The sequence below is a fragment of the Tachyglossus aculeatus genome, chromosome 26, assembly GCF_015852505.1.
Source record: "Tachyglossus aculeatus isolate mTacAcu1 chromosome 26, mTacAcu1.pri, whole genome shotgun sequence".
Lineage (NCBI taxonomy): Eukaryota > Metazoa > Chordata > Mammalia > Monotremata > Tachyglossidae > Tachyglossus > Tachyglossus aculeatus.
In genome coordinates this window covers 7,404,462-7,430,875 of record NC_052091.1, presented here as the reverse complement: position 1 = coordinate 7,430,875, position 26,414 = coordinate 7,404,462, and the positions used below count along the sequence as shown (strand labels likewise).

The following is a 26,414-nucleotide window of genomic DNA, read 5'->3' as shown; positions in this document are numbered from 1 at the left end:
TTTAATGTGAAGGGAGATTGGGCCCACGAAGGGTTTGAGGGAGGAGAGAGGCCGGAGCAGACCTGTTTCGGGAGGCTCCAAATGGGCTCAAGCGGCTTCGAGAGACGGATATTTCTTTCCAGGCCAACGGATCTGGGAAACTCCTCACGGGCCTGAGGCTCAGCGGACGGGCAGGCCCCGGGGACGTCGTCCCCGAAGCCCGGTGGCTGAAGAGGAGGTCAGAGGTCAGAGAGCGGGAACGATGACCGTGGCCAAGGGGTGGATCGTCTCCTTCCTGCTACTGGAGGCCATTGCGGCACCGGGTAAAGTACTGGCGGCCTGGTTGGGCACACGCCCCGGCCCGAGGGACAACCGCCCTCCTCCAACCCCCAATCTTCACTTCCGCGCCCCTTCCTCCACCCCTCCCCGACACCGGGGTCCCGGCAACGATGCGCTGGCTGTCTGGGGCTAACCGCATCTGGACAGCTAGACAAAAGTTGTCTTCCCTTTTGGGCTTTGGAGTCCGAGGTCAGGGGTTCAAATCCCGGCTCTGCCAAGGGCCAGCTGTGTGACTTTGGGCAAGCCACTTCACTTCTTTTAGACTGTGAGCCCACTGTTGGGTAGGGACTGTCTCTATGTGTTGCCAATTTGTATTTCCCAAGCGCTTAGTACAGTGCTCTGCACATAGTAAGCGCTCAATAAATACGATTGATTGATTGATTCTCTGGGCCTCAGTGACCTCATCTGGAAAATGGGGATGAAGACTGTGAGCCCCACCTGGGACAACCTCATTACCTTGTATCTACCCCAGCGCTTAGAACAGTGCTGGGCACATAGTAAGCGCTTAATAAATGCCGTTATTGTTATCATTATTATTACAGGTCCGAGGTGCTGGGTGGTTCGCTTCCGGTCGGCAGAGGCCTCAGTTTCTGCCTTAATTCATTCATTCATTCAATCGTATTTATTGAGCAATTACTGTGTGCAGAGCACCGTACTAATATTATTATTATTATTATTATTATTATTATTATTATTATTACTAAGCGCTTGGGAAGTCCAAGTTGGCAACATCTAGAGACGGTCCCTACCCAACAGCAGGCTCACAGTCTAGAAGGGGGAGACCAAACATATTAACCGAATAAAATAAATGGAATGAATACGTACAAGAAAGATAAATAAATAGAGTAATATTGTGTTGTCGGCGGGGGGCGGGGGTGGGATGGGGATGGGAATTCTCTGCAGGAATCGGGAGGAGGCAGACAGTGCTCACTCAATCGGTCCAGAATGTCCAGCCTGGGAAGAGAAACCTCCGCTCCTTCACCCAGCCAGCTGACTCCCCGGAAAGTGAGTTCCCCCCATCCCACCCTCTCCCCTTCCCTCCTCTTAATAACAACCACAATAATAATAATTGCGGCATCCGTTAAGCACTTACTATGTGTCAGCGCTGGGGTGGAAACAAGCAAATCGGGGTGGACACGGTCCCTGTCCTCCATGGGGTTCACTGTCTCCATCCCCATTTTCCAGATGAGGTCACTGAGGCCCAGAGAAGTGAAGTCATTCGCCCAAGGCCACACGTTATTCATTCAATCATACTTATTGAGCGCTGACTGTGGGCAGAGCACTGGACTAAGCGCTTGGGAAGTCCAAATTGGCAATATCTAGAGACGGTCCCTACCCGACAGCGGGCTCCCAGTCTAGAAGGGGGAGTCGGACCACAAAACAAAACACGTGGCCACCCTCCCAGACTCCTTTCATGGCATCCATTTATTAAGCGCTTACTATGTGCAGAGCACTGTTCTAAGCTCTGGGGAGGTTACAAGGTGATCAGGTTGTCCCACGGGGAGGTCACAGTCTTAATCCCCATTTTCCAGATGAGGGAACTGAGGCCCAGAGAAGTGAAGTGACTGGCCCAAAGTCACACAGCTGACAATTGGCAGAGTCAGGATTTGAACCCATGACCTCTGACTCCAAAGCCCGGGCTCTTTCCACTGAGCCACGCTGCTTCCTTTGCTCTGATGGGATTGGATGTGGCAAGACCGTAAGCTCATCCTTTGGACTATAAGCTTGGGTGGGCAGGGAATGTGTCTGTTAATTGTTCTGTTGTCCTCTCCCAAGCGCTTATGGTATGATATGATATAATATAATATGGTACAATATAATATAACATAGCATAATACAATATCATTGAATGAATGAATAATAATAATAATAATAATAATGGCATTTATTAAGCGCTTACTGTGTGCAAAGCACTGTTCTAAGCACTGGGGAGGTTACAAGGTGAATTCATTCATTCAATCGTATTTATTGAGCGCTTACTGTGTGCAGAGCACTGGACTAAGCGCTTGGGAAGTCCAAGTGGGAGACGGTCCCTACCCAACAGTGGGCTCACAGTCTAGAACAGAGAAGCAGTGTGGCTCAGTGGAAAGAGCACGGACTTTGGAGCCAGAGGTCATGGGTTCCAATCCTGGCTCCGCCACTTGTCAGCTGGGTGACCTTGGGCAGGTCACTTCACTTCTCTGGGCCTCAGTTACCTCATCTGGAAAATGGGGGTGAAGTCTGTGAGCGCTCCCCCGGGACAACCTGATGACCTTGTGTCCTCCCCAGCGCCTAGAACAGTGCTCGGCACATAGTAAGCGCTTAACAAATACCAACATTGTTATTATTATTATTATAGAGAAGCAGCGTGGCTCAGTGGAAAGAGCACGGACTTTGGAGCCAGAGGTCATGGGTTCTAATCCCGGCTCTGCCACTTGTCAGCTGTGTGACCTTGGGCAAGTCACTTCACTTCTCTGGGCCTCAGTTACCTCATCTGGAAAATGGGGATGAAGTCTGTGAGCCCCCCCACCCCCCACCCCGGGACAACCTGATAATCTTGTGTCCTGCCCAATGCTTAGAACAGTGCTTGGCACATAGTAAGTGCTTAACAAATACCATTATCATCATCAATCATATTTATTAAGCGCTTACTGTGTGCAGAACACTGTACTAAGCGCTTGGGAAGTACAAATTGGCAACATATAGTACAAATTGGCAACGTATACAAATACCAACATTTTTATTATTATTAATATAGAGAAGCAGGGTGGCTCAGTGGAAAGAGCCCGGGCTTTGGAGTCAGAGGTCATGGGTTCAAATCCCAGCTCCGCCACTTGTCAGCTGGGTGACTTTGGGCAGGTCACTTCACTTCTCTGTGCCTCAGTTCCCTCATCTGTAAAATGGGGATTAAGACTGTGAGCCCCCCCATGGGACAATCTGATCACCTTCTATCCTCCCCAGTGCTTAGAACAGTGCTTTGCACATAGTAAGCGCTTAACAAATGCCATCATTATTATTATTATTAATCGTATTTATTGAGCGCTTACTGTGTGCAGAGCACTGTACTAAGCGCTTGGGAAGTCCAAGTTGGCAACATATAGAGACGGTCCCTACCCAACAGTGGCCTCACGGTCTAGAAGGCGAATGGCCCGAGGGGGGTGGTCGGGGGTGGTGGGCCCACCAACTCCCCGGTTTCCGATGGGGCCCACAGGTCCCGGGGAATGGACGAGCTGGTTCAACATCGACCACCCCGGGGGCCACGGGGACTACGAGCGCCTGGACGCCATCCGTTTCTACTACAAGGAGCGGGTGTGCCCGCGGCCCACGCGGGTGGAGGCCCGCACCACCGACTGGATCCCGGCCGAGGCCACCGGCCAGTTGGTCCACGCTAGCCCCGAGGAGGGATTCTGGTGCCTGAACAGCGAGCAAATTGCAGGCCGGAACTGCTCCAACTATACCGTGCGCTTCCTCTGCCCCGTGGGTAAGTCCAGCTTCTACGCTCCGATCCAAAATTCCCGGTGACTGGGACGCCGTCGCCCCACCCTCCCTGTCCCCCCAAACCCAGGGCTGGGTCCCACTCCCCGTCCCCCCACCCTAAATCCCCACCCCTTGGTTTATTTTGTGGTCCGTCTCCCCCTTCTAGGCCGCGAGCCCGTTGTCGGGTAGGGACCGGCTCTATATGTTGCCGACTTGTACTTCCTAAGCACTTAGTACAGTGCTCTGCACGCCGTAAGTGCTCAATAAATAGGATTGAATGAATGAAAACGAGCAACACAAAACCCTCTCCAAATGTGTGAGGCCACTTTCATTATTATTATTATTATCATTATATATTTTATTTTATATTATTATATTATATATTATATTATATTATATTATATTAGATGTCATGTCATCTCATGTCATGTCATGTCATGTCATGTCATGTCATGTTATATATCATATCATATCATATCATATCATCATATCATGTCATGTCATCTCACGTTATATTATATTATTATATTATATTATATATCATATCATATCATATCATATATCATATCATATCATTATATTATATGTTATATGTTATTGTATTATACTATGTTATATTATATTGTATCACATTATATCATATTATATTATATTACATTACAATATATTATATTATACTGTATTATATTATATCATGTCACGTCATATCATATTATATATTGTATTATAATTAATAATAATAATAATAATGGTATTACTATGTGCCTCCCCAGTGCTTGGGACAGTGCTTTGCACACAGTAAGTGCTTAACAAATACCATCATCATCATTATTATTATAATGTGCCTATTTAATGTTTTATCATCCTCTCCCAAACGCTTAGTACAGCGCTTTGCACACCCCAAGCACTCAATAATACGTTTGAATGAGTGAACGATTGAATGAAAGGACAGGTGGGGTCATTCATTCATTCAGTCAATAGTATTTATTGAGGGCTTACTGTGTGCAGAGCACTGTACTAAGCGCTTGGGAAGTACAAGTTGGCAATATATAGAGACGGTCCCTACCCAACAGGGTCTCCAGAGGCTGGCTCGAAGCTTCTCCCGTGGAATGGGGGAGCAGGTGTCGCCGAGCCAGAGGTTCAGGGCAGCGGCCCAAGCGGGCCCGCCGGTGCCCAACTGCATTCCCCACCCATTCCCAGGTTCCCTCCGGAGAGACTCCCCGCGACTGTGGACCCCCTGGTCGGAGTGGAGCGCGTGCTCGGCCCCGTGCGGGCACACCGGAGTCCAGACCCGCAGCCGGACCTGCCTGGCCAAGTCGCCCCACCACTGCCACGAGCCCATGGAGGAAGGCCGGCTCTGCCTTGGGCAGGACTGCAAAGGTACCTGTGAAGATGCCCGTATCGACGTCTGTCTCTCCTCCTCTAGACTGTGAGCCCGCTGCGTCCAGGCCTTATCTCTCTTTATTGCTGTTTTGTACTTTCCGAGCGCTCAGGACAGTGCTCTGCACACAGTAAGCGCTCAATAAAATCGAATGAATGCCCACCTGGGGTGGGGGAGGTCCGCCCGGCTAGGCCCCGGCCGGCACGAGGCGGCGGGAAAAAGCCAGCCCTTGGAGCTGAAACTCCCGGGAGGCAAAGAGGTGCCACTCAATCAATCAATCAATCAATCAATCAATCATATTTATTGATTTGCCCATCCGCCAAGCTAGCTCTCTTCCTCCCTTCAAGGCCCTACTGAGAGCTCACCTCCTCCAGGAGGCCTTCCCAGACTGAGCCCCTTCCTTCCTCTCCCCCTCGTCCCCCTCTCCATCCCCCCATCTTACCTCCTTCCCTTCCCCACAGCACCTGTATATATGGATATATGTTTGTACGTATTTATTACTCTATTTATTTATTTATTTTACTTGGACCTATCTATTCTATTTATTTTATTTTGTTAGTATGTTTGGTTTTGTTCTCTGTCTCCCCCTTCTAGACTGTGAGCCCACTGTTGGGTAGGGACTGTCTCTATATGTTGCCAGCTTGTAAATCCCAAGCTCTTAGTACAGTGCTCTGCACACAGTAAGCACCCAATAAATACAATTGATTGATTGATTGAACACTTACTGTGTGCAGAGCACTGTACTAAGCACTTGGGAAGTACAAGTCCCTCACAGGAGGGACCACCCTTCTCCCCCCAAAGAAAAATCTCCCAAGGGAAGCAGGGTATCCATGATCCCACTGTGGTTCCCAGATGGTGGGGGTTGGGGGAGGAGGAGGAGGAAGAGGAAGGGGGGAGACAGTGAAAGGGAAAGAGGAGGAGGAGGAGGAAGACATGGCCTCCAAATAGGGTCTGAAGTACCCAGGGTTCTGGGCCTTCAGAACTTCCCCACTAAGTCAGTCATTCGATCGTATTTATTGAGCGTTTATGGTGTGCAGAGAACCGTACTGTGTGCTCGGAAGAGACAAGAAAACAATATAGAGTACAATATAACAATGTAAAAATAGAGTGTAATATGACATAGAGTACAGTATAACAAAATAATAGCATTTACCCCACCCTCATTTGGGGGTGGCTCTCCCTCCGGACCCCGTGATTCTCACCCCAACACCGTTCTGGGAACCTCTGGGCTGGCAAGGATAGGGTGGGGAGGCAGCTGGGTTGTTGGGAAGACTGTGATGGGGGGGGGGCACCATGGGAGGTGGGATAGAGGGGAGGGTAATTTGGGAATCAAATTAAATGACCGTCCCAACGCAGGGTGGCTCAAAAGAGTCCTTTAGACTGTGAGCCCACTTTTTCCCCCCTTTTAGACTGTGAGCCCACTGTTGGGTAGGGACCGTCTCTATATGTTGCCAACTTGTACTTCCCAAGCGCTTAGTACAGTGCTCTGCACACAGTAAGCGCTCAATAAATACGATTGATGATGATGATGATGAGTCCCAGGTGTCCCGCCTCCCCCCTCCAGCTTCTGCGGCGGTGGGGTTACTGGGGACCGCCCCCAGGCCCATCCCGGGCTGACCACCCCGGGGCCCGGCCTCTTCCAGTTTTTATATTATAAACATAAACATATTTATTACTCTATTTATTTATTTATTTATTTTACTCGTACATCTCTATCCTATTTATTTATTTTCTATCCTATTTATTTTATTTTGTTGGTATGTTTGGTTCCGTTCTCTGTCTCCCCCTTTTTAGACTGTGAGCCCACTGTTGGGTAGGGACTGTCTCTATGTGTTGCCAATTTGTACTTCCCAAGCGCTTAGTACAATGCCCTGCCCATAGTAAGCGCTCAATAAATACGATTGATTGATTGATGGATTGATTGATTCCAGCGTGCGACCTGTCCTGCGCCATGGGCCGCGTGAACGCGGACTGCGACGCCTGCATGTGTGAGGACTTTGTGCTGCGCGGGGCCGTCTCCCTCCCGGACGGGGCCCCGGCCGCCGGGGCGGCCGTCCACCTGCTGACCCACCTGCAGACCCTCAAGCCCCTGACCCGGGCGGATGCCGGCGGGAGATTCCGGATCCCCGGCCTGTGTCCGGACGGAAGGAGCGTCCTGAGGCTCACCAAGGCCAAATTCGCCCCCCTCGACATCACCGTGCCCAAGACTGCCCGCAAAGAAGCCTCGGTCCAGGCCCGCTTCTCCAGAGCAGGTTTGGGTGGCCCGGAGTGGGTGGGCGAGGCGGGCAGCAGAACCCTAGAAGGATGTTTTGTGTTTTTCTTTTGTGGTATTTGTTAAAGCGCTTACTATGTGTCAAACACTGTCCTAAGCACTGGGGTGGGTGCAAGTTAACTCGGTCAGGCGCAGTCCCTGCCCGCATGGGGCCCACAGTCTAAGTAGGAGGGAGAACAGGTATCGAATCCCCATTTTACAGTTGAGAGACTGAGGCAGAGAGGAGTTAAGTGACTCGCCCAAAGCGTTTAGCAGAGCCGGGATTAGAACCCAGGTCCTCTGACGCCCAGGCCCGGGTTCTTTCTCCTGGGCCACGCTCCTGAAGAGTTGAAGGGAAAGGCCCAAGCCTGGTAAAGTGATCCCGTTTTCCCCTCTCCCCGACACAGGCATCCCCTACATCACCAAGAACCCCCAGACCAAGGCGAGGAGGGTGGGACAGAGCGTCTCTTTCTGCTGCAAGGCCGTGGGCACCCCGAGCCCCAACAAATACCTCTGGTGAGAAATGTCTCCCCCATTTCCTTCTTCCCTTCCCCCCGGCCCCCAACTTGATCAATTTCTTCCCGGACGGTCCCGGTGTCGGCTGCTCCGTCCCCTGTCCGGTTCGGATACCACGGAACCAACCAATAATAATAATAATGATGATGGCATTTATTAAGCGCTTACTATGTGCAAAGCACTGTTCTAAGCCCTGGGGAGGTTACAAGGTGATCAGGTTGTCCCACGGTGGGGGCTCACAGTCTTAATCCCCATTTTACAGATGAGGGAACTGAGGCCCGGAGAAGTGAAGTGACCAAAGTCACACAGCTGACGGTTGGCGGAGCCGGGATTTGAACCCATGACCTCTGACTCCAAAGCCCGGGCTCTTTCCGCTGAGCCACGCTGCTTCTCTGATCACTCCATCCTGTCGATTGAGCGCCTACTGAGTGCAGAACACTGTACTGAGCGGTTGGGAGTCTGGTCCATAAGCCCCTCCTTTAGCCTGTAATCTCCTTGTGGGCTGGGATCTTGTCTACCAATTCTATTATATTCATTCATCCATTCAGTCGTATTTATTGAGCGCTTACTGTGTGCAGAGCACTGGACTAAGCGCTTGGGAAGTCCAAGTCGGCAACACGTAGAGACGGATCCTACCCGACAACGGGCTCACAGGCTAGAAGGGGGAGACGGACAACAAAACAAAACGTGTGGACAGGTGTCAAGTCGTCAGAACGAATAGAAGGAAAGCTAGATGCGCATCATTAACAAAATAAATAGAATCGTAAATATGTACGAGTAAAATAAATGGAGTAATGAATCTGTACAGACATATATACAGGTGCTGTGGGGAGAGGAAGGAGGTAGGGCGGGGAGGATGGGGAAGAGGAGAGGAAAAAGGGGGGTCACTTTCCCCAACACTTAGTACAGTGCTCTGCGCACAGTAAGCACTCCAGCACCACAGAATGGGGGAAGCAGCGTGGCTCATTGGAAAGAGCCCGGGCTTTGGAGTCAGAGGTCATGGGTTCAAATCCCGGCTCCGCCAATTGTCAGCTGTGTGACTTTGGGCAAGTCACTTAACTTCTCTGGGCCTCAGTTACCTCATCTGTAAAATGGGGATTAAGACTGTGAGCCCCAAGTGGGACAACCTGATCCCCTTGTATCCCCCCAGCGCTTCGAACAGTGCTTTGCACATAGTAAGCGCTTAACAAATGCCATCATTATTATTGTTATTATTATTATTATTATTATAATTAGTGGACACAATCCCTGCCTTGAGGGGGGTTTTCGATTTAGCGGCAGTTGCCTCTTCCACCCCTGGGTGTTTGGCTCTGATAATAATAATAATGATATTAATAATAATAATAATAACAATAATGGCATTTGTTAGGTGCTCTTTCAGACTGTGAGCCCACTGTCAGGTAGGGACTGTCTCTATATGTTACCAACTTGTACTTCCCAAGCGCTTAGTACAGTGCTGTGCACACAGTAAGCGCTCAATAAATACGATTGATTGATTGATTGCAAAGCACTGTTCTAAGCGCTGGGGGGATACAAGGTGATCAGGTTGTCCCGCATGGGGCTCACGGTCATCATCCCCATTTTACAGATGAGGTAACTGAGGCTCCGAGAAGTTAATTGACTTGCCCATGGTCACAAAGTAGACACGTGGTGGAGCCAGGATTCGAACCCATGACCTCTGACTCCAACGCCCGTTCTCTTTCCACTGAGCCACGCTGTTTCTTGGATAATAATTACAGTATGTGCTAAGCACTTACTATGTGCCAAGCACTGTTCTAAGCTCTGGGGGAGATCCAAGGTAACCGGGGTGGATACAGTCCCTGTCCCACATGGGGCTCACAGTCTTAATCCCCATTTTACAGATGAGGGAACTGAGGTACAGAGAGGTGGGGACTGGCACCGTGCCTGGGGTAGGGTGGGGATCTCTAGGGACTCCAGTGTCGGTCAATCAGTCGTATTTATTGAGCGCTTCTGTGTGCAGAGCACTCTGCCAAGTGGTTGGGAGAGTTCCAGCTCTGCCACCAAGTTCCGCCCACGGGGCACTGCCCAAATATAATAATAATAATAAGGACGGCATCTACTAAGCGCTTACTATGTGCAAAGCACTGTTCTAAGCGCTGGGGAGGTTACAAGGTGATCAGGTTGTCCCAAAGGGGGCTCACAGCCTTCATCCTCATTTTACAGCTGAGTTAACTGAGGCCCAGAGAATAATAATAATAATGATGGCATTTGTTAAGTGCTTACTATGTGCAAAGCACTGTTCTAAGCGCTGGGGGGGGGATACAATGTGATCAAGTTGTCCCACGTAGGGCTCACAGTCTTAATCCCCATTTTTACAGCTGAGTTAACTGAGGCCCAGAGAATAATAATAATAATGATGGCATTTGTTAAGTGCTTACTATGTGCAAAGCACTGTTCTAAGCGCTGGGGCGGGGGGATACAATGTGATCAAGTTGTCCCACGTAGGGCTCACAGTCTTAATCCCCATTTTTACAGCTGAGTTAACTGAGGCCCAGAGAATAATAATAATAATGATGGCATTTGTTAAGTGCTTACTATGTGCAAAGCACTGTTCTAAGCGCTGGGGCGGGGGGATACAATGTGATCAAGTTGTCCCACGTAGGGCTCACAGTCTTAATCCCCATTTTTACAGCTGAGTTAACTGAGGCCCAGAGAATAATAATAATAATGATGGCATTTGTTAAGTGCTTACTATGTACAAAGCACTGTTCTAAGCACTGGGGGATACAATGTGATCAAGTTGTCCCACGTAGGGCTCACAGTCTTAATCCCCATTTTCACAGCTGAGTTAACTGAGGCCCAGAGAATAATAATGATAATGATGGCATTTGTTAAGTGCTTACTATGTGCAAAGCACTGTTCTAAGCGCTGGGGCGGGGGGATACAATGTGATCAAGTTGTCCCACGTAGGGCTCACAGTCTTAATCCCCATTTTTACAGCTGAGTTAACTGAGGCCCAGAGAATAATAATAATAATAATGATGGCATTTGTTAAGTGCTTACTATGTGCAAAGCACTGTTCTAAGCGCTGGGGGGGGGGGATACAATGTGATCAAGTTGTCCCACGTAGGGCTCACAGTCTTAATCCCAATTTTCACAGCTGAGTTAACTGAGGCCCAGAGAATAATAATAATAATGATGGCATTTGTTAAGTGCTTACTATGTGCAAAGCACTGTTCTAAGCGCTGGGGCGGGGGGATACAATGTGATCAAGTTGTCCCACGTAGGGCTCACAGTCTTAATCCCCATTTTTACAGCTGAGTTAACTGAGGCCCAGAGAATAATAATAATAATAATGATGGCATTTGTTAAGTGCTTACTATGTGCAAAGCACTGTTCTAAGCGCTGGGGCGGGGGGATACAATGTGATCAAGTTGTCCCACGTAGGGCTCACAGTCTTAATCCCCATTTTTACAGCTGAGTTAACTGAGGCCCAGAGAATAATAATAATAATAATGATGGCATTTGTTAAGTGCTTACTATGTGCAAAGCACTGTTCTAAGCGCTGGGGGGGGGGGGATACAATGTGATCAAGTTGTCCCACGTAGGGCTCACAGTCTTAATCCCAATTTTCACAGCTGAGTTAACTGAGGCCCAGAGAATAATAATAATAATGATGGCATTTGTTAAGTGCTTACTATGTGCAAAGCACTGTTCTAAGCGCTGGGGCGGGGGGATACAATGTGATCAAGTTGTCCCACGTAGGGCTCACAGTCTTAATCCCCATTTTTACAGCTGAGTTAACTGAGGCCCAGAGAATAATAATCATAATGATGGCATTTGTTAAGTGCTTACTATGTGCAAAGCACTGTTGGATACAATGTGATCAAGTTGTCCCACGTAGGGCTCACAGTCTTAATCCCCATTTTCACAGATGAGGTAACTGAGGCCCAGAGAAGTGAAGCGACTTGCCCACAGTCACACAGCTGATAAGTGGCGGAGCTGGGATTTGAACCCCTGACCTCTGATTCCAAAGCCCGGGCTCTTTCCGCTGAGCCAAGCCGAATATACGTAAAGCACATGTTGTCCCTGCCACTTCTTTAGACCAGAGTCCCCATGGCTTGGGCCCGGTTAAAGGCCTCTTCCCCCGGCAGGTACCACAACGAGAGCCTGTTGGAGCCTCCATCGCACACGTATGACAACAACCTGATGCTGAAGAACCTGCGGAAGGACCAGGCGGGCGAGTATTTCTGCAAGGCCAGTAGCCCGGCCGGCTCCGTGAAGTCCCAGGTGGCTAAGCTCTCCGTCATAGGTGAGGCCTCCACTGGAGTCCCGAGGGGCTGGGGGAGGCGGGTGGACAGCAAGGAACGCCGGTGGCCCGGTCGGAGGGACCGTCTCTATTTCCAAGCGCTTCGAACGGTGCTCTGCACATAGTAAGCGCTCAATAAATACGACTGAATGAATGAATGAGTCTCTGGCTCAGCTGCTCTTAACCCCCACCATGGCGCTTGGTCCAGTGCTTGGAGCATACAGGGCACAGGATAATGATTAAGATACGTCAACTGAGGCCCCGGATTAATTAATTCAGTCGTTTTTATTGAACACAGTGTGCAGAGAAATGTTCTAAGCTCCTGGGAGCGCTTAGCCCAATGCTTGGCGCATAGAGGATGCGGCATAATGATTAAGATACATCAACTGAGGCGCTGGATTAATTCATTCAGTCGTTTTTATTGAACACTTAACAGTGTGCAGAGAAATGTTCTAAGCTCCTGGGAGCACTTAGCCCAGTGCTTGGCGCATAGAGGACGCGGGATAATGATTAAGATACGTCAACTGAGGCGCTGGATTAATTAATTAATTCAGTCGTTTTTATTGAACACTTAACAGTGTGTAGAGAAATGTTCTAAGCTCCTGGGAGCGCTTAGCCCAGTGCTTGGCGCATAGAGGACGCGGGATAATGATTAAGATACGTCAACTGAGGCCCCGGATTAATTCATTCAGTCGTTTTTATTGAACACTTAGTGTGCAGAGAAATGTTCTAAGCTCCTGGGAGCGCTTAGCCCAGTGCTTGGCGCATAGAGGACGCGGGAAGACAGACTCAGGGCTGGGGTGGACAGCAAGGAGCGCCGGTGGCCCAGTCGTAAGGACCGTCTCTATTTCCAAGCGCTTCGAACGGTGCTCTGCACATAGTAAGTGCTCAATAAATACGACTGAATGAATGAATGAATGAGTCTCTGGCTCAGCTGCTCTTAACCCCCACCCTGGCACTTGGCCCAGTGCTTGGAGCATAGAGGGCACAGGATAATGATTAAGAAATGTCAACTGAGGCCCCGGATTAATTAATTAATTCAGTCGTTTTTAATGAACACTTAAGTGTGCAGAGAAATGTTCTAAGCTCCTGGGAGCGCTTAGCCCAGTGCTTGGCGCATAGAGGACGCGGGATAATGATTAAGATTACTATTACTATTACTCTATTTATTTATTTATTTATTACTCTATTTATTTATTTTACTTGTACATATCTATCCTATTTATTTTATTTTGTTGGTATGTTTGGTTTTGTTCTCTGTCTCCCCCTTTTAGACTGTGAGCCCACTGTTGGGTAGGGACTGTCTCTATGTGTTGCCAATTTGTACTTCCCAAGCGCTTAGTACAGTGCTCTGCACATAGTAAGCGCTCAATAAATACGATTGATGATGATGATGATTAAGATACATCAACTGAGGCCCTGGATTAATTAATTCATTCAGTCGTTTTTATTGAACACTTAGTGTGCAGAGAAATGTTCTAAGCTCCTGGGAGCGCTTAGCCCAGTGCTTGGCGCATAGAGGATGCGGGATAATGATTAAGATACATCAACTGAGGCCCCGGATTAATTAATTCATTCAGTCGTTTTTATTGAACACTTAGTGTGCAGAGAAATGTTCTAAGCTCCTGGGAGCGCTTAGCCCAGTGCTTGGCGCATAGAGGACGCGGGATAATGATTAAGATTACTATTACTATTACTCTATTTATTTATTTATTTATTACTCGATTTATTTATTTATTTTACTTGTACATATCTATCCTATTTATTTTATTTTGTTGGTATGTTTGGTTTTGTTCTCTGTCTCCCCCTTTTAGACTGTGAGCCCACTGTTGGGTAGGGACTGTCTCTATGTGTTGCCAATTTGTACTTCCCAAGCGCTTAGTACAGTGCTCTGCACATAGTAAGCGCGCAATAAATACGATTGATGATGATGATGATGAAGATACATCAACTGAGGCCCCGGATTAATTAATTCATTCAGTCGTTTTTATTGAACACTTAGTGTGCAGAGAAATGTTCTAAGCTCCTGGGAGCGCTTAGCCCAGTGCTTGGCGCATAGAGGATGCGGGATAATGATTAAGATACATCAACTGAGGCCCCGGATTAATTCATTCAGTCGTTTTTATTGAACACTTAACAGTGTGCAGAGAAATGTTCTAAGCTCCTGGGAGCGCTTAGCCCAGTGCTTGGCGCATAGAGGACACGGGATAATGATTAAGAAATGTCAACTGAGGCCCCGGATTAATTAATTCATTCAGTCGTTTTTATTGAACACAACAGTGTGCAGAGAAATGTTCTAAGCTCCTGGGAGCGCTTAGCCCAGTGCTTGGCGCATAGAGGACACGGGATAATGATTAAGAAATGTCAACTGAGGCCCCGGATTAATTAATTCATTCAGTCGTTTGTATTGAACACTTAACAGTGTGCAGAGAAATGTTCTAAGCTCCTGGGAGCGCTTAGCCCAGTGCTTGGCGCATAGAGGACGCGGGAAGACAGACTCAGGGCTGGGGTGGACAGCAAGGAGCGCCGGCGGCCCAGTCGTAGGGACCGTCTCTATTTCCAAGCGCTTCGAACAGTGCTCTGCACACAGTAAGCGCTCAATAAATACGACTGAATGAATGAATGAATGAGTCTCTGGCTCAGCTGCTCTTAACCCCCACCCTGGCGCTTGGCCCAGTGCTTGGCGCATAGAGGACGCGGGATAATGATTAAGAAATGTCAACTGAGGCCCCGGATTAATTCATTCAGTCGTTTTTATTGAACACTTAACAGTGTGCAGAGAAATGTTCTAAGCTCCTGGGAGCGCTTAGCCCAGTGCTTGGCGCATAGAGGATGCAGGATAAATACGATTGATTGAATTACTGGAAAGAGCATGGGCCTGGAAATCTGAAGGATCTGAGCCTGAACAGATCCTGTCTCTGTTATGTGACCTTGGCCAAGTCCCTTAACTTCTCCGTGACCCGGTTACCTCATCTGTAAAATGGGGATTATGGGATTGTGTCCAACCTGATTAACTTGTATTAACTTTCTGTCTCTGCCTCTCTCTCTGTGTTTCTCTGTCTCTGTTTCCCTGTTTGTCTCTGTTTCTCTTTCTGTCTCTGCCTGTTTGTCTCTCTGCCTGTCTGCTTCTCTGCCCTCTCTCTCTCTCCATTTCTCTATTTCTTCCTCTCTTTCTCTGTCTCTCTGTTTCTCTGCCCCCTCTCTGTTTCTCTCTCTCCATTTCTATTTATTTTATTTTGTTAATATGTTTGGGTTTGTTCTCTGTCTCCCCCTTCTAGCCTGTGAGCCCACTGTTGGGTAGGGACCGTCTCTATATGTTGCCAACTTGTACTTCCCAAGTGCTTAGTACAGTGCTCTGCACACAGTAAGCGCTCAATAAATACGATTGATTGATTGATTGATAATGACTAAGAGGCGTCAACTGAGGCGCTGGATTAATTCATTCAGTCGCTTTTATTGAACACTTAACAGTGTGCAGAGAAATGTGCTAAGCTCCTGGGACAGCACAGTAGAACAGTAGAACAGACACATTCCCGGCCCACAGCGATTTTACAGTCTAGAGAGGGATATGAACGTTAATAGAAATAAAAAAATGATGGATATGGACATAAATGCTGTGGAGCTGGGAGGAGGAATAAATAAAGATGGCAAGTCAGGGCGGAGTGGAAGGGAGTCGGAGAAGAGATAAGGGGGTACTTATCTTGGAGGAGATGATCAATCAATCAATCAATCAATCGTATTTATCATCATCATCATCAATCGTATTTATTGAGCGCTTACTGTGTGCAGAGCACTGTACTAAGCGCTTGGGAAGTACAAGTTGGCAACATATAGAGACGGTCCCTACCCAACAGTGGGCTCACAGTCTAAAAGGGGGAGACAGAGAACAAAACCAAACATACTAACAAAATAAAATAAATAGAATAGATATGTCCAAGTAAAATAAATAGAGTAATAAATATGTACAAACATATATACAGATGATGATGATGGTATTTGTTGAGCGCTTACTATGTGCAAAGCACTGTTCTAAGTGCTGGGGGGATACAAGGTGATCAGGTTGTTTATTCATTCATTCATTCAATCGTATTTATTGAGCGCTTACTGTGTGCAGAGCACGGTACTAAGCGCTTGGGAAATACAAGTTGGCAACATATAGAGACGGTCCCTACCCAACAATGGGCTCACAGTCTAGAAGGGAGAGGCAGACAACAAAACAAAATATGTAGGGAGATGAGGAAATGAGGGCTTAGGGAAGACCTCTTGAAGAGCAGATGCTTTAGGAATCTTCATTTACCTTTTGTCCCACGTGGGGCTCACAATCTTTATCCCCATTTTACAGATGAGGCCACTGAGGCCCAGAGAAGTGAAGTGACTTGCCCAAAGTCACCCAGCCGATAAGTGGCGGAGCCGGGATTAGAACCCACGACCTCTGACTCCCGAGCCCGGGCTCTTTCCGCTGAGCCGGGCTGCTCCTCATGAATAATAATATTGATTATGATTGAGAATAATCAGAATAACGGCGGTATTTGTTCGGCACTCACTATGCGCCAGGGGACCGTATTACGTGCTGAGGCAGATACGAGCCAATCGGGTCGGACACAGTCCATTTCATCATCATCATCAATCGCATTTATTGAGCGCTTACTGTGTGCAGAGCACTGTACTAAGCGCTTGGGAAGTACAAATTGGCAACATATAGAGACAGTCCCTACCCAACAGTGGGCTCACAGTCCCACATGGGGCTCACAGCTTTAATCCCCACATTACGGAGGAGGTAACTGAGACCCGGAGAAGTGAAGAGAAGCAGCGTGGCTCAGTGGAAAGAGCCCGGGCTTTGGAGTCAGAGGTCACGGGTTCAAATCCCGGCTCCACCACTTGTCAGCTGTGTGACTTTGGGCAAGTCACTTCACCTCTCTGGGCCTCAGTGTTACCTCATCTGTAAAATGGGGATTAAGACGGTGAGCCCCACGTGGGACAACCTGTTCACCTTGTAACCTCCCCAGCGCTTAGAACAGTGCTTTGCACATAGTAAGGGCTTAATAAATGCTATTAAAAATAAGTGAAGTGACTTGCTCAAGATCACAGCAATCACGAGGCAGAGCTGGGATTCGAACCCACTGCCTCTACGTGGGTGACGAAGAAGGGAGGGCAAATAGGGAGGATGAGGGGTTAGGAAGGGAAGGCCTCTTGGAGGAGGAGGGATTTTAGGAGGGCTTTGATGAGGGGGAGAGGAGTTCCGGGCCAGAGGGAGGACGCGGGCGACATAGACGAGACGGAGTCCCAGTGAGTATGTTCCACATCTAGCCCAGATCGTATTTCCCGAGCGCTTACTCCGTGCATAGCACTGCACTGAGCGCTGTTGTTGGCATCCAGGATATTCCGCTAGACCGGAAGCTCCCCGGGGACGGGGACCGCGCCTTCCGATTCCGTGGGCCCCCTCCGACGGCTCGGCACAGTGCTCTGCGCAGAGCGAGAGCCCCGCCGACGCCGGCGATCGATGGACGGAGGCGGGTCGCCGGGAGACGCTCGGGCCCACGGGTCCGGACTGACCCTTTCCGCCCTCCAACAGACGCCCACGAGCCAGCCTGCGACCCGAGGCCCGAGAGCTACCTCGTCAGGCTCCCGGACGACTGCTTCCAGAACGCCACCGGCTCCTTCTACTACGACGTGGGCCGGTGCCCGGCGGGCCCGTGCGCGGGACCTCGGGACCCGGGCCTGCGGTGCCGGGACGAGGGCGAGCGCTGCTGCGGCGTATCCCGGACGGAGGAGCGGACCATCGCCTGCGGCGGCTACGCGCTGCCCACCAAGGTGGCCGCGGCCTGCTCCTGCCAGAAGTGCCCGGAGACCAGGACCATCGTGAGGGGCCGGGCCGTGGCCGTGGACGACGGCGAGCCCCTGCGCTTCGGCCACGTGTACCTGGGGGACCGGCGGGTGGGCGTGACCGGCTACGGGGGGGCCTTCTCCCTCCACGTCCCGCCGGCCACGGAGAGGCTGATCCTCACGTTCGTGGACCGCCTGGGCCGCTTCGTCAACTCCACCAAGGTCCTGCCCTTCGGCCGGAAGCGGGGCGCCGTGTTCCACGAGGTCAAGATGCTCCGCCGGACGCCCCCGCTCCTCCTGGAGGCCTCGGAGACCAACGTCATCCCCCTGGGGGAGAGGCCCGGGGAGGACCCCATGGCGGAGCTGGAGATCCCGCCGGGCAGCTTCCGCCGGCCCGACGGGCGGCCCTACGCGGGCCGGGTGCGGGCCAGCGTGACCTTCCTGGACGCCCGGGACGTGGCCTCGGCCCCCGCGGCCCAGAGCGACCTGAGCTTCGTGGACGAGGAGGGGGACGTGCTCCCGCTCCGCACCTACGGCATGTTCTCCGTCGACTTCGCCGCCGAGGCGGGGGCCGAGCCCCTCCACGCGGGCCCGGTCACGGTGCGGCTGGACGCGGCCCAGGTCAAGAGGCCGGAGCACGCGGCCGCCATGAAGCTCTGGTCGCTGTCGCCGGCCACGGGCCTGTGGGAGGAGGAGGGGGACCTGCGGGCCGAGGGGCCCGGGGGCCGGCGGCGGAGGGAGGAGAGGACCTTCCTGGTGGGCAACCTGGAGATCCGGGAGCGGAGGCTCTTCAACCTGGACGTGCCCGAGAGCCGGCGTTGCCTGGTCAAGGTGCGGGCTTACCGCGGCGACCGCTTCCTGCCCAGCGAGCAGCTCCAGGGGGTCGTGGTCTCCGCCATCAACCTGGAGCCCAGCGCCGGCTTCGCCTCCAACCCGCGGGCCTGGGGCCGCTTCGACAGCGTCCTCACGGGCCCCAACGGCGCCTGCGTGCCCGCCTTCTGCGACGAGCGGGCCCCGGACGCCTACTCGGCCTTCGTCACGGCCAGCCTCGGCGGGGAGGAGCTGGAGGCCGCGGCCTCCTCCCCGGGGCCCGACCCGGCCGTCGTGGGGGTCCCCGAGCCCTACCTGGCCCGCCTGAAGTACCGGCGGAGCGACCACGAGGACCCCAGGCTGAAGAGGACGGCCTTCCGCATCAGCGTGGCCAAGCCGCGGGCCGGCGTGCCCGGGGAGGCCGGCGGCCCCGTCTTCCCGGCCGAGGAGGCCCGGCGCTGCGAGGACGCCCCGCCGTCCGCCCCCCACTTCCGGTTCTACCGCGTGGAGGGGGACACCTACGACTACAACACGGTCCCCTTCAGCGAGGACGACCCCCTGAGCTGGACGGCGGACTACCTGGCCTGGTGGCCCAAGCCCATGGAGTTCCGGGCCTGCTACATCAAGGTGAGGATCCTGGGGGCCCCGGAGGTGAACGTCAGGTCGCGCAACGCCGGCGGCACGCACCCGCTCACGGCGGGCCGGCTCTACGGCCTCCGCGACGTGCGCAGCGTCGGGGGCCGGGACCGGCCCGGCGTCTCGGCCGCCTGCCTCGAGTTCAAGTGCAGCGGCATGCTGTACGACCAGGCCCGGGTGGACCGCACGCTGGTCACCGTCATCCCCCAGGGCAGCTGCCGGCGGGTGGGCGTCAACCCCATGCTGCACGAGTACCTGGTGAACCACCTGCCCCTGGCCGTCAACAACGCCAGCGGCCAGTACACCATGCTGGCCCCCCTCGACCCGCTGGGCCACAACTACGGCATCTACACCGTCACCGACCAGGACCCCAAGACGGCCAAGGAGATGGCCCTGGGCCGCTGCTTCGACGGCACCTCCGACGGCTCCTCCAGGGTCATGAAGACCGACGTTGGGGTGGCCCTCACCTTCGACTGCGCCCACAGGGAGGTGGGCCGGCAGAGCGCCTTCCAGTACCTGCGCGGACCCCCGGCCCGCCCCAGCGGGGACCGGGAGCCCACCCGCCGGAGCCGGAGGGAGAGTTAGGCCCGTCCCCTTCGCCCTGAGGCCCCCCGGACGGGCCCAGCGGCCGCTAAGTCCTTAGCGGGACCCCCCAACATCGCGCCCCTGCCCTCTCCCCCCGCCGCCCTCCGCCACGTCGACCCGAACTGGAACGGGCTGAAAAAGCACCCGGGCGGGCGGCTGTCGCGTCTGTCCTCGCCCCGTCGTGATAATTGTGGTATGTGTCGAGCGCTTACTATGTGCCCCGCGCTGCATCAAGATGGGCAACGGAAAAGTCAAGCGACTTGCCCCAAGTCACCCGGCTGACAGTTGGCAGAGCCGGGATTCGAACCCGCGCCCGCCGACTCCGAAGCCCGCGCTCTTTCCACTGAGCCACGCTGCTTCTCTTAACAAATACATCCAATTGCAGCGCACCAGTTGTCACGGGAATCCCGTTTATTGGGTGCAGGGCACTGTACTAAGCCCTTGAGAAGTCGGTCAGTCAGTCGGTCATATTTATTGAGCGCTTATTGTACACGATAGGCGCGATAGAGAATACAATAGAAATTTAGAATAAAAGAGAGAAGCAGCGTGGCTCAGTGTTAAGAGCCCGGGCTCGAGAGTCTGGGGGTCGTGGGTTCTGATCCCGGCTCCTCCGCTTCTCAGCCGTGTGACTTTGGGCAAGTCACTTCACTTCTCTGGGCCTCAGTTCCCTCCTCTGGAAAATGGGGATTAAGATTGGGAGCCCCACGTGGGGCAACCTGATCACCTTGTATCCCCCCCCCCCAGCGCTTAGAACGTAGTAAGCGCTTCACAAATGCCATTATCGGTATTATTATTACAAGCAAATCGGGTCGGACCCGATCCCTATCCCACACGGGGCTCATGGGCTGGACGGTTTTCTTAGAAAAATGATTTGGGCAGCAGAGTTGAGTTTCCAGCGCTTAGTACAGTGCTCTGCACATAGTAAGCGCTCAATAAATACGATTGATGATGATGATAGTAAGCACTTAACAAATACCAACGTTATTATTATGGTCATGGACAGGAGTGGGTAGAAAGGGGAGGCGGGGAGGTCAGTGAGGAGGCAGATGCAGTAATCAAGGGAGCAGCATGGTGTAGTGAATACAATATGGGCCTGTGAGTCGAAAGGTCATGGGTTCTAATCCTGCTCTACCACTCGTCTGCTGTGTGATCTTGGGCAAGTCACTTCACTTCTCTGGAGTCAGAAGTCGTGGGTTCTAATCCCAGCTCTCCCACATGTCTGCTGTGTGACCTTGGGCAAGTCACTTAGCTTTAGAGAAGCAGCATGGCTCAGTGGAAAGAGCCCGGGCTTTGGAGTCGGAGGTCATGGGTTCCAACTGCGGCTCCGCCGCTTGTCAGCTGTGTGACTCTGGGCAAGTCACTTCACTTCCCTGTGCCTCAGTGACCTCATGTGTAAAATGGGGATTAAGATTGTGAGTCCCACGTGGGACAACCTGATCGCCTTGTATCCCCCCAGCGCTTAGAACAGTGCTTTGCACATAGTAAGCGCTCAACAAACACCATCATTATTATTGTTATTATTATTATTATTATTATTATTCTCTGAGCCTGTGACCTCATTACAGAAGAGGTAAGTGAGGCCCAGAGAAGTGAAGGGAACTGCCCGAGGTCACACAGCAGACTGGTGGCGGAGCCGGGATTAGAACCCACGACCTTCTGACTCTCGGGCCCGGGCTCCGGGAACTAGTCTGCGCCGCTGCTCGACGAAGCAGGACCCCGGGCCCCCACAGTAAGTGCTCAATAAATACGATTGATTGATTGATTGATTGATTGACAAAGATCAATCGGGTTCGTCACGCAGAGGCAGCCCCCTCCCCAACCCTGCGGCCCCCGCCCGGCATTTGGGGGACTCCCGAGAAGGGACCCGAGAAACCGAACACACGGTCTCCGCCGTTAGACCGAAAGCTCCCCGAGGGCAGACTCTACTGGCCTCTCTCCCAGGCCCGGCGCTCATCACAGTACTCCGTCAGTCAGTTAATGGTGTTTATCCCAGCTCCGCCACATAATAATAATAATGATGATGGCATTTCTTAAGCGCTTACTATGTGCAAAGCACCGTTGGGATATAACGTGATCAGGTTGTCCCGCGGGGGGCTCACAGTCAAGCCCCATTTTACAGATGAGGTAACTGAGGCTCAAAGAAGTTAAGTGACTTGCCTGAGGTCACACAGCAGACATGTGGCAGAGCCAGGATTCGAACCCATGACATCTGACTCCAAAGCCCGGGCTCTTTCCACTGCTTCTCTGCCACATGTCTGCTGCGGGACCTTGGGCAAGTCACTTAACTTCTCTGAGCCTCAGTTCCCTCATCTGTAAAATGGGGATTAAGATTGTGAGCCCCACGTGGGACAATCTGATCACCTTGTATCCCCGCCCCGCCCCCGCGCTCAGAACAGTGCTTTGCACATAGTAAGCACTTAACAAATGCCATTATTATTATTGAGCGCTTACTGTTTGCAGAGCACTGTACTAAGCGTTTCGGAGAAGACAATACAAAAATAAACAGACACGTTCCCTGCCCACGACCAGCTTACAGGTAAGAGATAAGAGCTTACTGTGTGCAGAGCACTGTACTAAGCATTTGGGAGAGGACGATACAAAGATAAACATCAGGTTCCCTGCCCACGACCAGCTTACAGGTCCGAGTTAAGAGCTTACTGTGTGCAGAGCACTGTACTAAGCGTTTGGGAGAGGACAATACAAAAATAAGCAGACAGGTTCCCTGCCCAGGAGAAGCTTACAGGTACGAGATAAGAGCTTATTGTGTGCAGAGCACTGTACTAAGCGTTTGGGAGAGGACAGTTCAAAAATAAACAGACAGGTTCCCTGCTCAGGACCAGCTTACTGATACGAGATAAGAGCTTACTGTGTGCAGAGCACTGTACTAAGCGTTTGGGAGAGGACAGTTCAAAAATAAACAGACAGGTTCCCTGCTCAGGACCAGCTTACTGATACGAGATAAGAGCTTACTGTGTGCAGAGCACTGTACTAAGCGTTTGGGAGAGGACAATACAAAAATGAACAGACAGGTTCCCTGCTCATGACCAGCTTACAGGTGTGAGATAAGAGCTTACTGTGTGCAGAGCACTGTACTAAGCGTTTGGAAGAGGACAGTTCAAAAATAAACAGGTTCCCTGCCCACGACCAGCTTACAGATACGAGATAAGAGCTTACTGTGTGCAGAGCACTGTACTAAGCGTTTGGGAGAGGACAATACAAAAATGAACAGACAGGTTCCCTGCCCACGACCAGCTTACAGGTATGAGATAAGAGCTTACTGTGTGCACAGCACTGTACTGAGCGTTTGGGAGAGGACAATACAAAAATAAACAGACACGTTCCCTGCCCACGACCAGCTTACAGGTACGAGATACGAGCTTACTGTGTGCAGAGCACTGTACTAAGCGTTTGGGAGAAGACAATACAAAAATAAATAGACAGGTTCCCTGCCCAAGACCAGCTTACACTTACGAGATAAGAGCTTACTGTGTGCAGAGCACTGTACTAAGCGTTTGGGAGAGGACAATACAAAAATAAACAGACACGTTCCCTGCCCATGACTAGCTTACAGGTACGAGATAAGAGCTTACTGTGTGCAGAGCACTGTACTAAGTGTTTGGGAGAAGACAGTACGAAAATAGGCAGGTTCCCTGCCCATGACCAGCTTACAGGTACGAGATAAGAGCTTACTGCGTGCAGACCACTGTACTGAGCGTTTGGGAGAGGACAATACAAAAATAAACAGACAGGTTCCCTGCCCACGACCAGCTTACAGGTACGAGATAATCGGCTTGGACACAGTCTCTGTCCCACAAGGGGCTCACAGTCATTCATTCATTCATTCAATCGTATTTATTGAGTGCTTCCTGTGAGCACAGCACTGTACTAAGCGCTTGGGAAGTACAAGTCGGCAACATATAGAGACGGTCCCTCCCCAACAGGCCTTATCTCCATTGCACAGACGAGGGAACTGAGGTGCAGAGAAGTGTCGTGACTGGCCTGAGGTAACAAGGCAGCCGAGGAGGGGAGTCAGAATTAGAACCCAGGTCCTTCTGATTCCCAGGCCGCCGTGCTATCCACTAGGCCACACTGCGCTATCGGTTAATTGGGGCTGGGGAGAGCTGGAGATTGGCGGAAGAGGTTTGAGCGTCCTCCACCCGATACGATCGATCCTCGTGGCAAGGGACGGAACGGAGCGTCTCGGGGCGTCAAACGTCGAAGAAGACCAAGTAAGGTCTCCACGCAGCCCAGAGCTTCAACACCTCGATCCCGGCCTGGAGACGGGGCGGCATCCGAGGAATCAACGGCCCGCTTTTGTACTTGAAATGTAAATAACTTATTTATTTCCTTGCAAAATTGGGAAGCCCTGTCTGCCGTCCTGAAACGCCGACCCGCGGGCTCCCCGTAAATTCCGCCTTACTCGCGGCAGGCGTATCCCTCGCGACAAATTCCCGCTTCATTTGCTACCCACCTTCGCTCCAGCCCCGAGTCCTCCTTGAATAAATCGGAATTTTCGCGATTCCTCGAGGGCTGGACCGGCTCCTGTCTGTCCACGGGTTTGGCTGGAGACCCCAGGGGTGGACGGCCAGAGCGGAAAGCCACGGTTCTCCACGGCTGACTCTCCACGCTGTGTCGACCCTGTTGTATTCCTACTCTCCCCCGTCTAGACCGTGAGACGGTAGGGACCGTCCCTAGACACAGTAAGCGCTCAATAAATACGATTGATGACGATGATGATGATAGATGTTGCCAACTTGGACTTCCCAGGCGCTTACGACAGTGCTCTGCACACAGTAAGCACTCGATAAATACGACTGATTGAATGAAAGTGCTTCGTACAGCGCTCTGCACACAGTACGTGCTCAATAAATACCACCGCTTGATTGATTTGACCAACTCGGTGTGAACGGTACTCACCTGGCCTTGTCCCGAATGATAATAATAACTGTGGTATTTGTTAAGCACTTACTAGACGCCAGGCACTGGGGTAGATACAAGATAATTGGGTTGGACGCAGTCCCAGTCCCACAGAGGGATCCCAGTCTCAAACCCCATTTTATAAATGAGGTAACTGAGGCACAGAGACCTGCCCAAGGTCACTCAGCATTCATTCATTCATTCAATCATTCACTCAATCGTATTTATTGAGCGCTTACTGTGTGCAGAGCACTGTACTAAGCGCTTGGGAAGTCCAAGTTGGCAACATATAGAGGCGGTCCCTACCCAACAGTGGGCTCACAGTCTAGAAGACAAGTGGAGAAGCAGCGTGGCTCAGTGGAAAGAGCCCAGGCTTTGGAGTCGGAGGTCATGGGTTCAAATCCCGGCTCCGCTAATTGTCAGCTGTGTGACTTTGGGCAAGTCACTTCACTTCTCTAGGCCTCAGTTCCCTCATCTGTAAAATGGGGTTGAAGACTGTGAGCCCCGCTGTGGGACAACCTGATCACCATGTATCCTCCCCAAGGCTTAGGACGGTGCTCTGCATATAGTAAGCGCTTAATAAATGCCATCATCATCAAGTGGTGGAGCTGGGATTTAGAACTCAGTTCCTTCTTACTCGATCAATCGTATTTATTGAGCACTTACTGTGTGCAGAGCATTGTACTAAGCGCTTGGAAAGTCCAAGTTGGCAACATATAGAGACGGTCCCTACCCAACAGTGGGCTCACAGTCTAGAAGACAAGTGGAGAAACAGCGTGGCTCAGTGGAAAGAGCCCGGGCTTTGGAGTTGGAGGTCATGGGTTCAAATCCTGGCTCCGCCAATTGTCAGCTGTGTGACTTTGGGCAAGTCACTTCACTTCTCTGGGCCTCAGTTCCCTCATCTGGAAAATGGGGATGAAGACTGTGAGCCCCCCGTGGGACAACCTGATCACCTCGTATCCTCCCCAGCGCTCAGGACAGTGCTCTGCATATAGTAAGCGCTTAATAAATGCCGTCATCATCAAGTGGTGGAGCTGGGATTTAGAACTCAGTTCCTTCTTAATCAATCATATTTATTGAGCGCTTACTGTGTGCAGAGCACTGGACTAAGGGCTCGGGAAGTCCAAGTTGGCAACATATAGAGACGGTCCCTACCTAACAGCGGGCTCACAGTCTAGAAGCGGGAGACAGAGAACAAAACAAATTAACAAAGTAAAATAAATATTCATTCATTCTTTCAGTTGTATTTATTGAGCACTTACTATGTGCAGAGCACTGTACTAAGCGCTTGGGAAGTCCAAGTTGGCAACATATAGAGACGGTACCTACCCAACAGTGGGCTTCCAGTCTAGAAAGTGGGCTCACAGTCTGGGTTCTAGCCATTAAGGCCCCGCTGCTTCCCTAGCCGGCTGAACGTGTAGGTAGCCGGAGTGACCCCGGCAGCATCTGAT

The 26,414-nt window shown here is 51.4% G+C and overlaps 1 protein-coding gene across 1 annotated transcript; it reads left to right on the top strand.

Moving 5' to 3' along the window:
- The first annotated feature begins 241 nt into the window (after positions 1-241).
- Positions 242-20,046, top strand: LOC119945804 (cartilage intermediate layer protein). Its single transcript, XM_038766989.1, has 8 exons — positions 242-302; positions 1,222-1,323; positions 3,509-3,778; positions 4,975-5,154; positions 7,087-7,407; positions 7,814-7,922; positions 12,038-12,195; positions 17,765-20,046. The coding sequence occupies exons 1-8, from the start codon at positions 242-244 to the stop codon at positions 20,044-20,046; spliced, it is 3,483 nt and encodes a 1,160-aa protein (XP_038622917.1).
- Positions 20,047-26,414: the final 6,368 nt, after the last annotated feature.

What these genes read in the sequence shown, in the direction of transcription:
- LOC119945804 (XM_038766989.1), top strand. Translation starts at nt 242, where the DNA reads ATGACCGTGGCCAAGGGGTGGATCGTCTCCTTCCTGCTACTGGAGGCC. An exon ending in GGCCCGCTTCTCCAGAGCAG is followed by an intron (nt 7,408 to 7,813) that starts GTTTGGGTGGCC and finishes TCCCCGACACAG; the next exon opens with GCATCCCCTACATCACCAAG. An exon ending in AGCCCCAACAAATACCTCTG is followed by an intron (nt 7,923 to 12,037) that starts GTGAGAAATGTC and finishes TTCCCCCGGCAG; the next exon opens with GTACCACAACGAGAGCCTGT.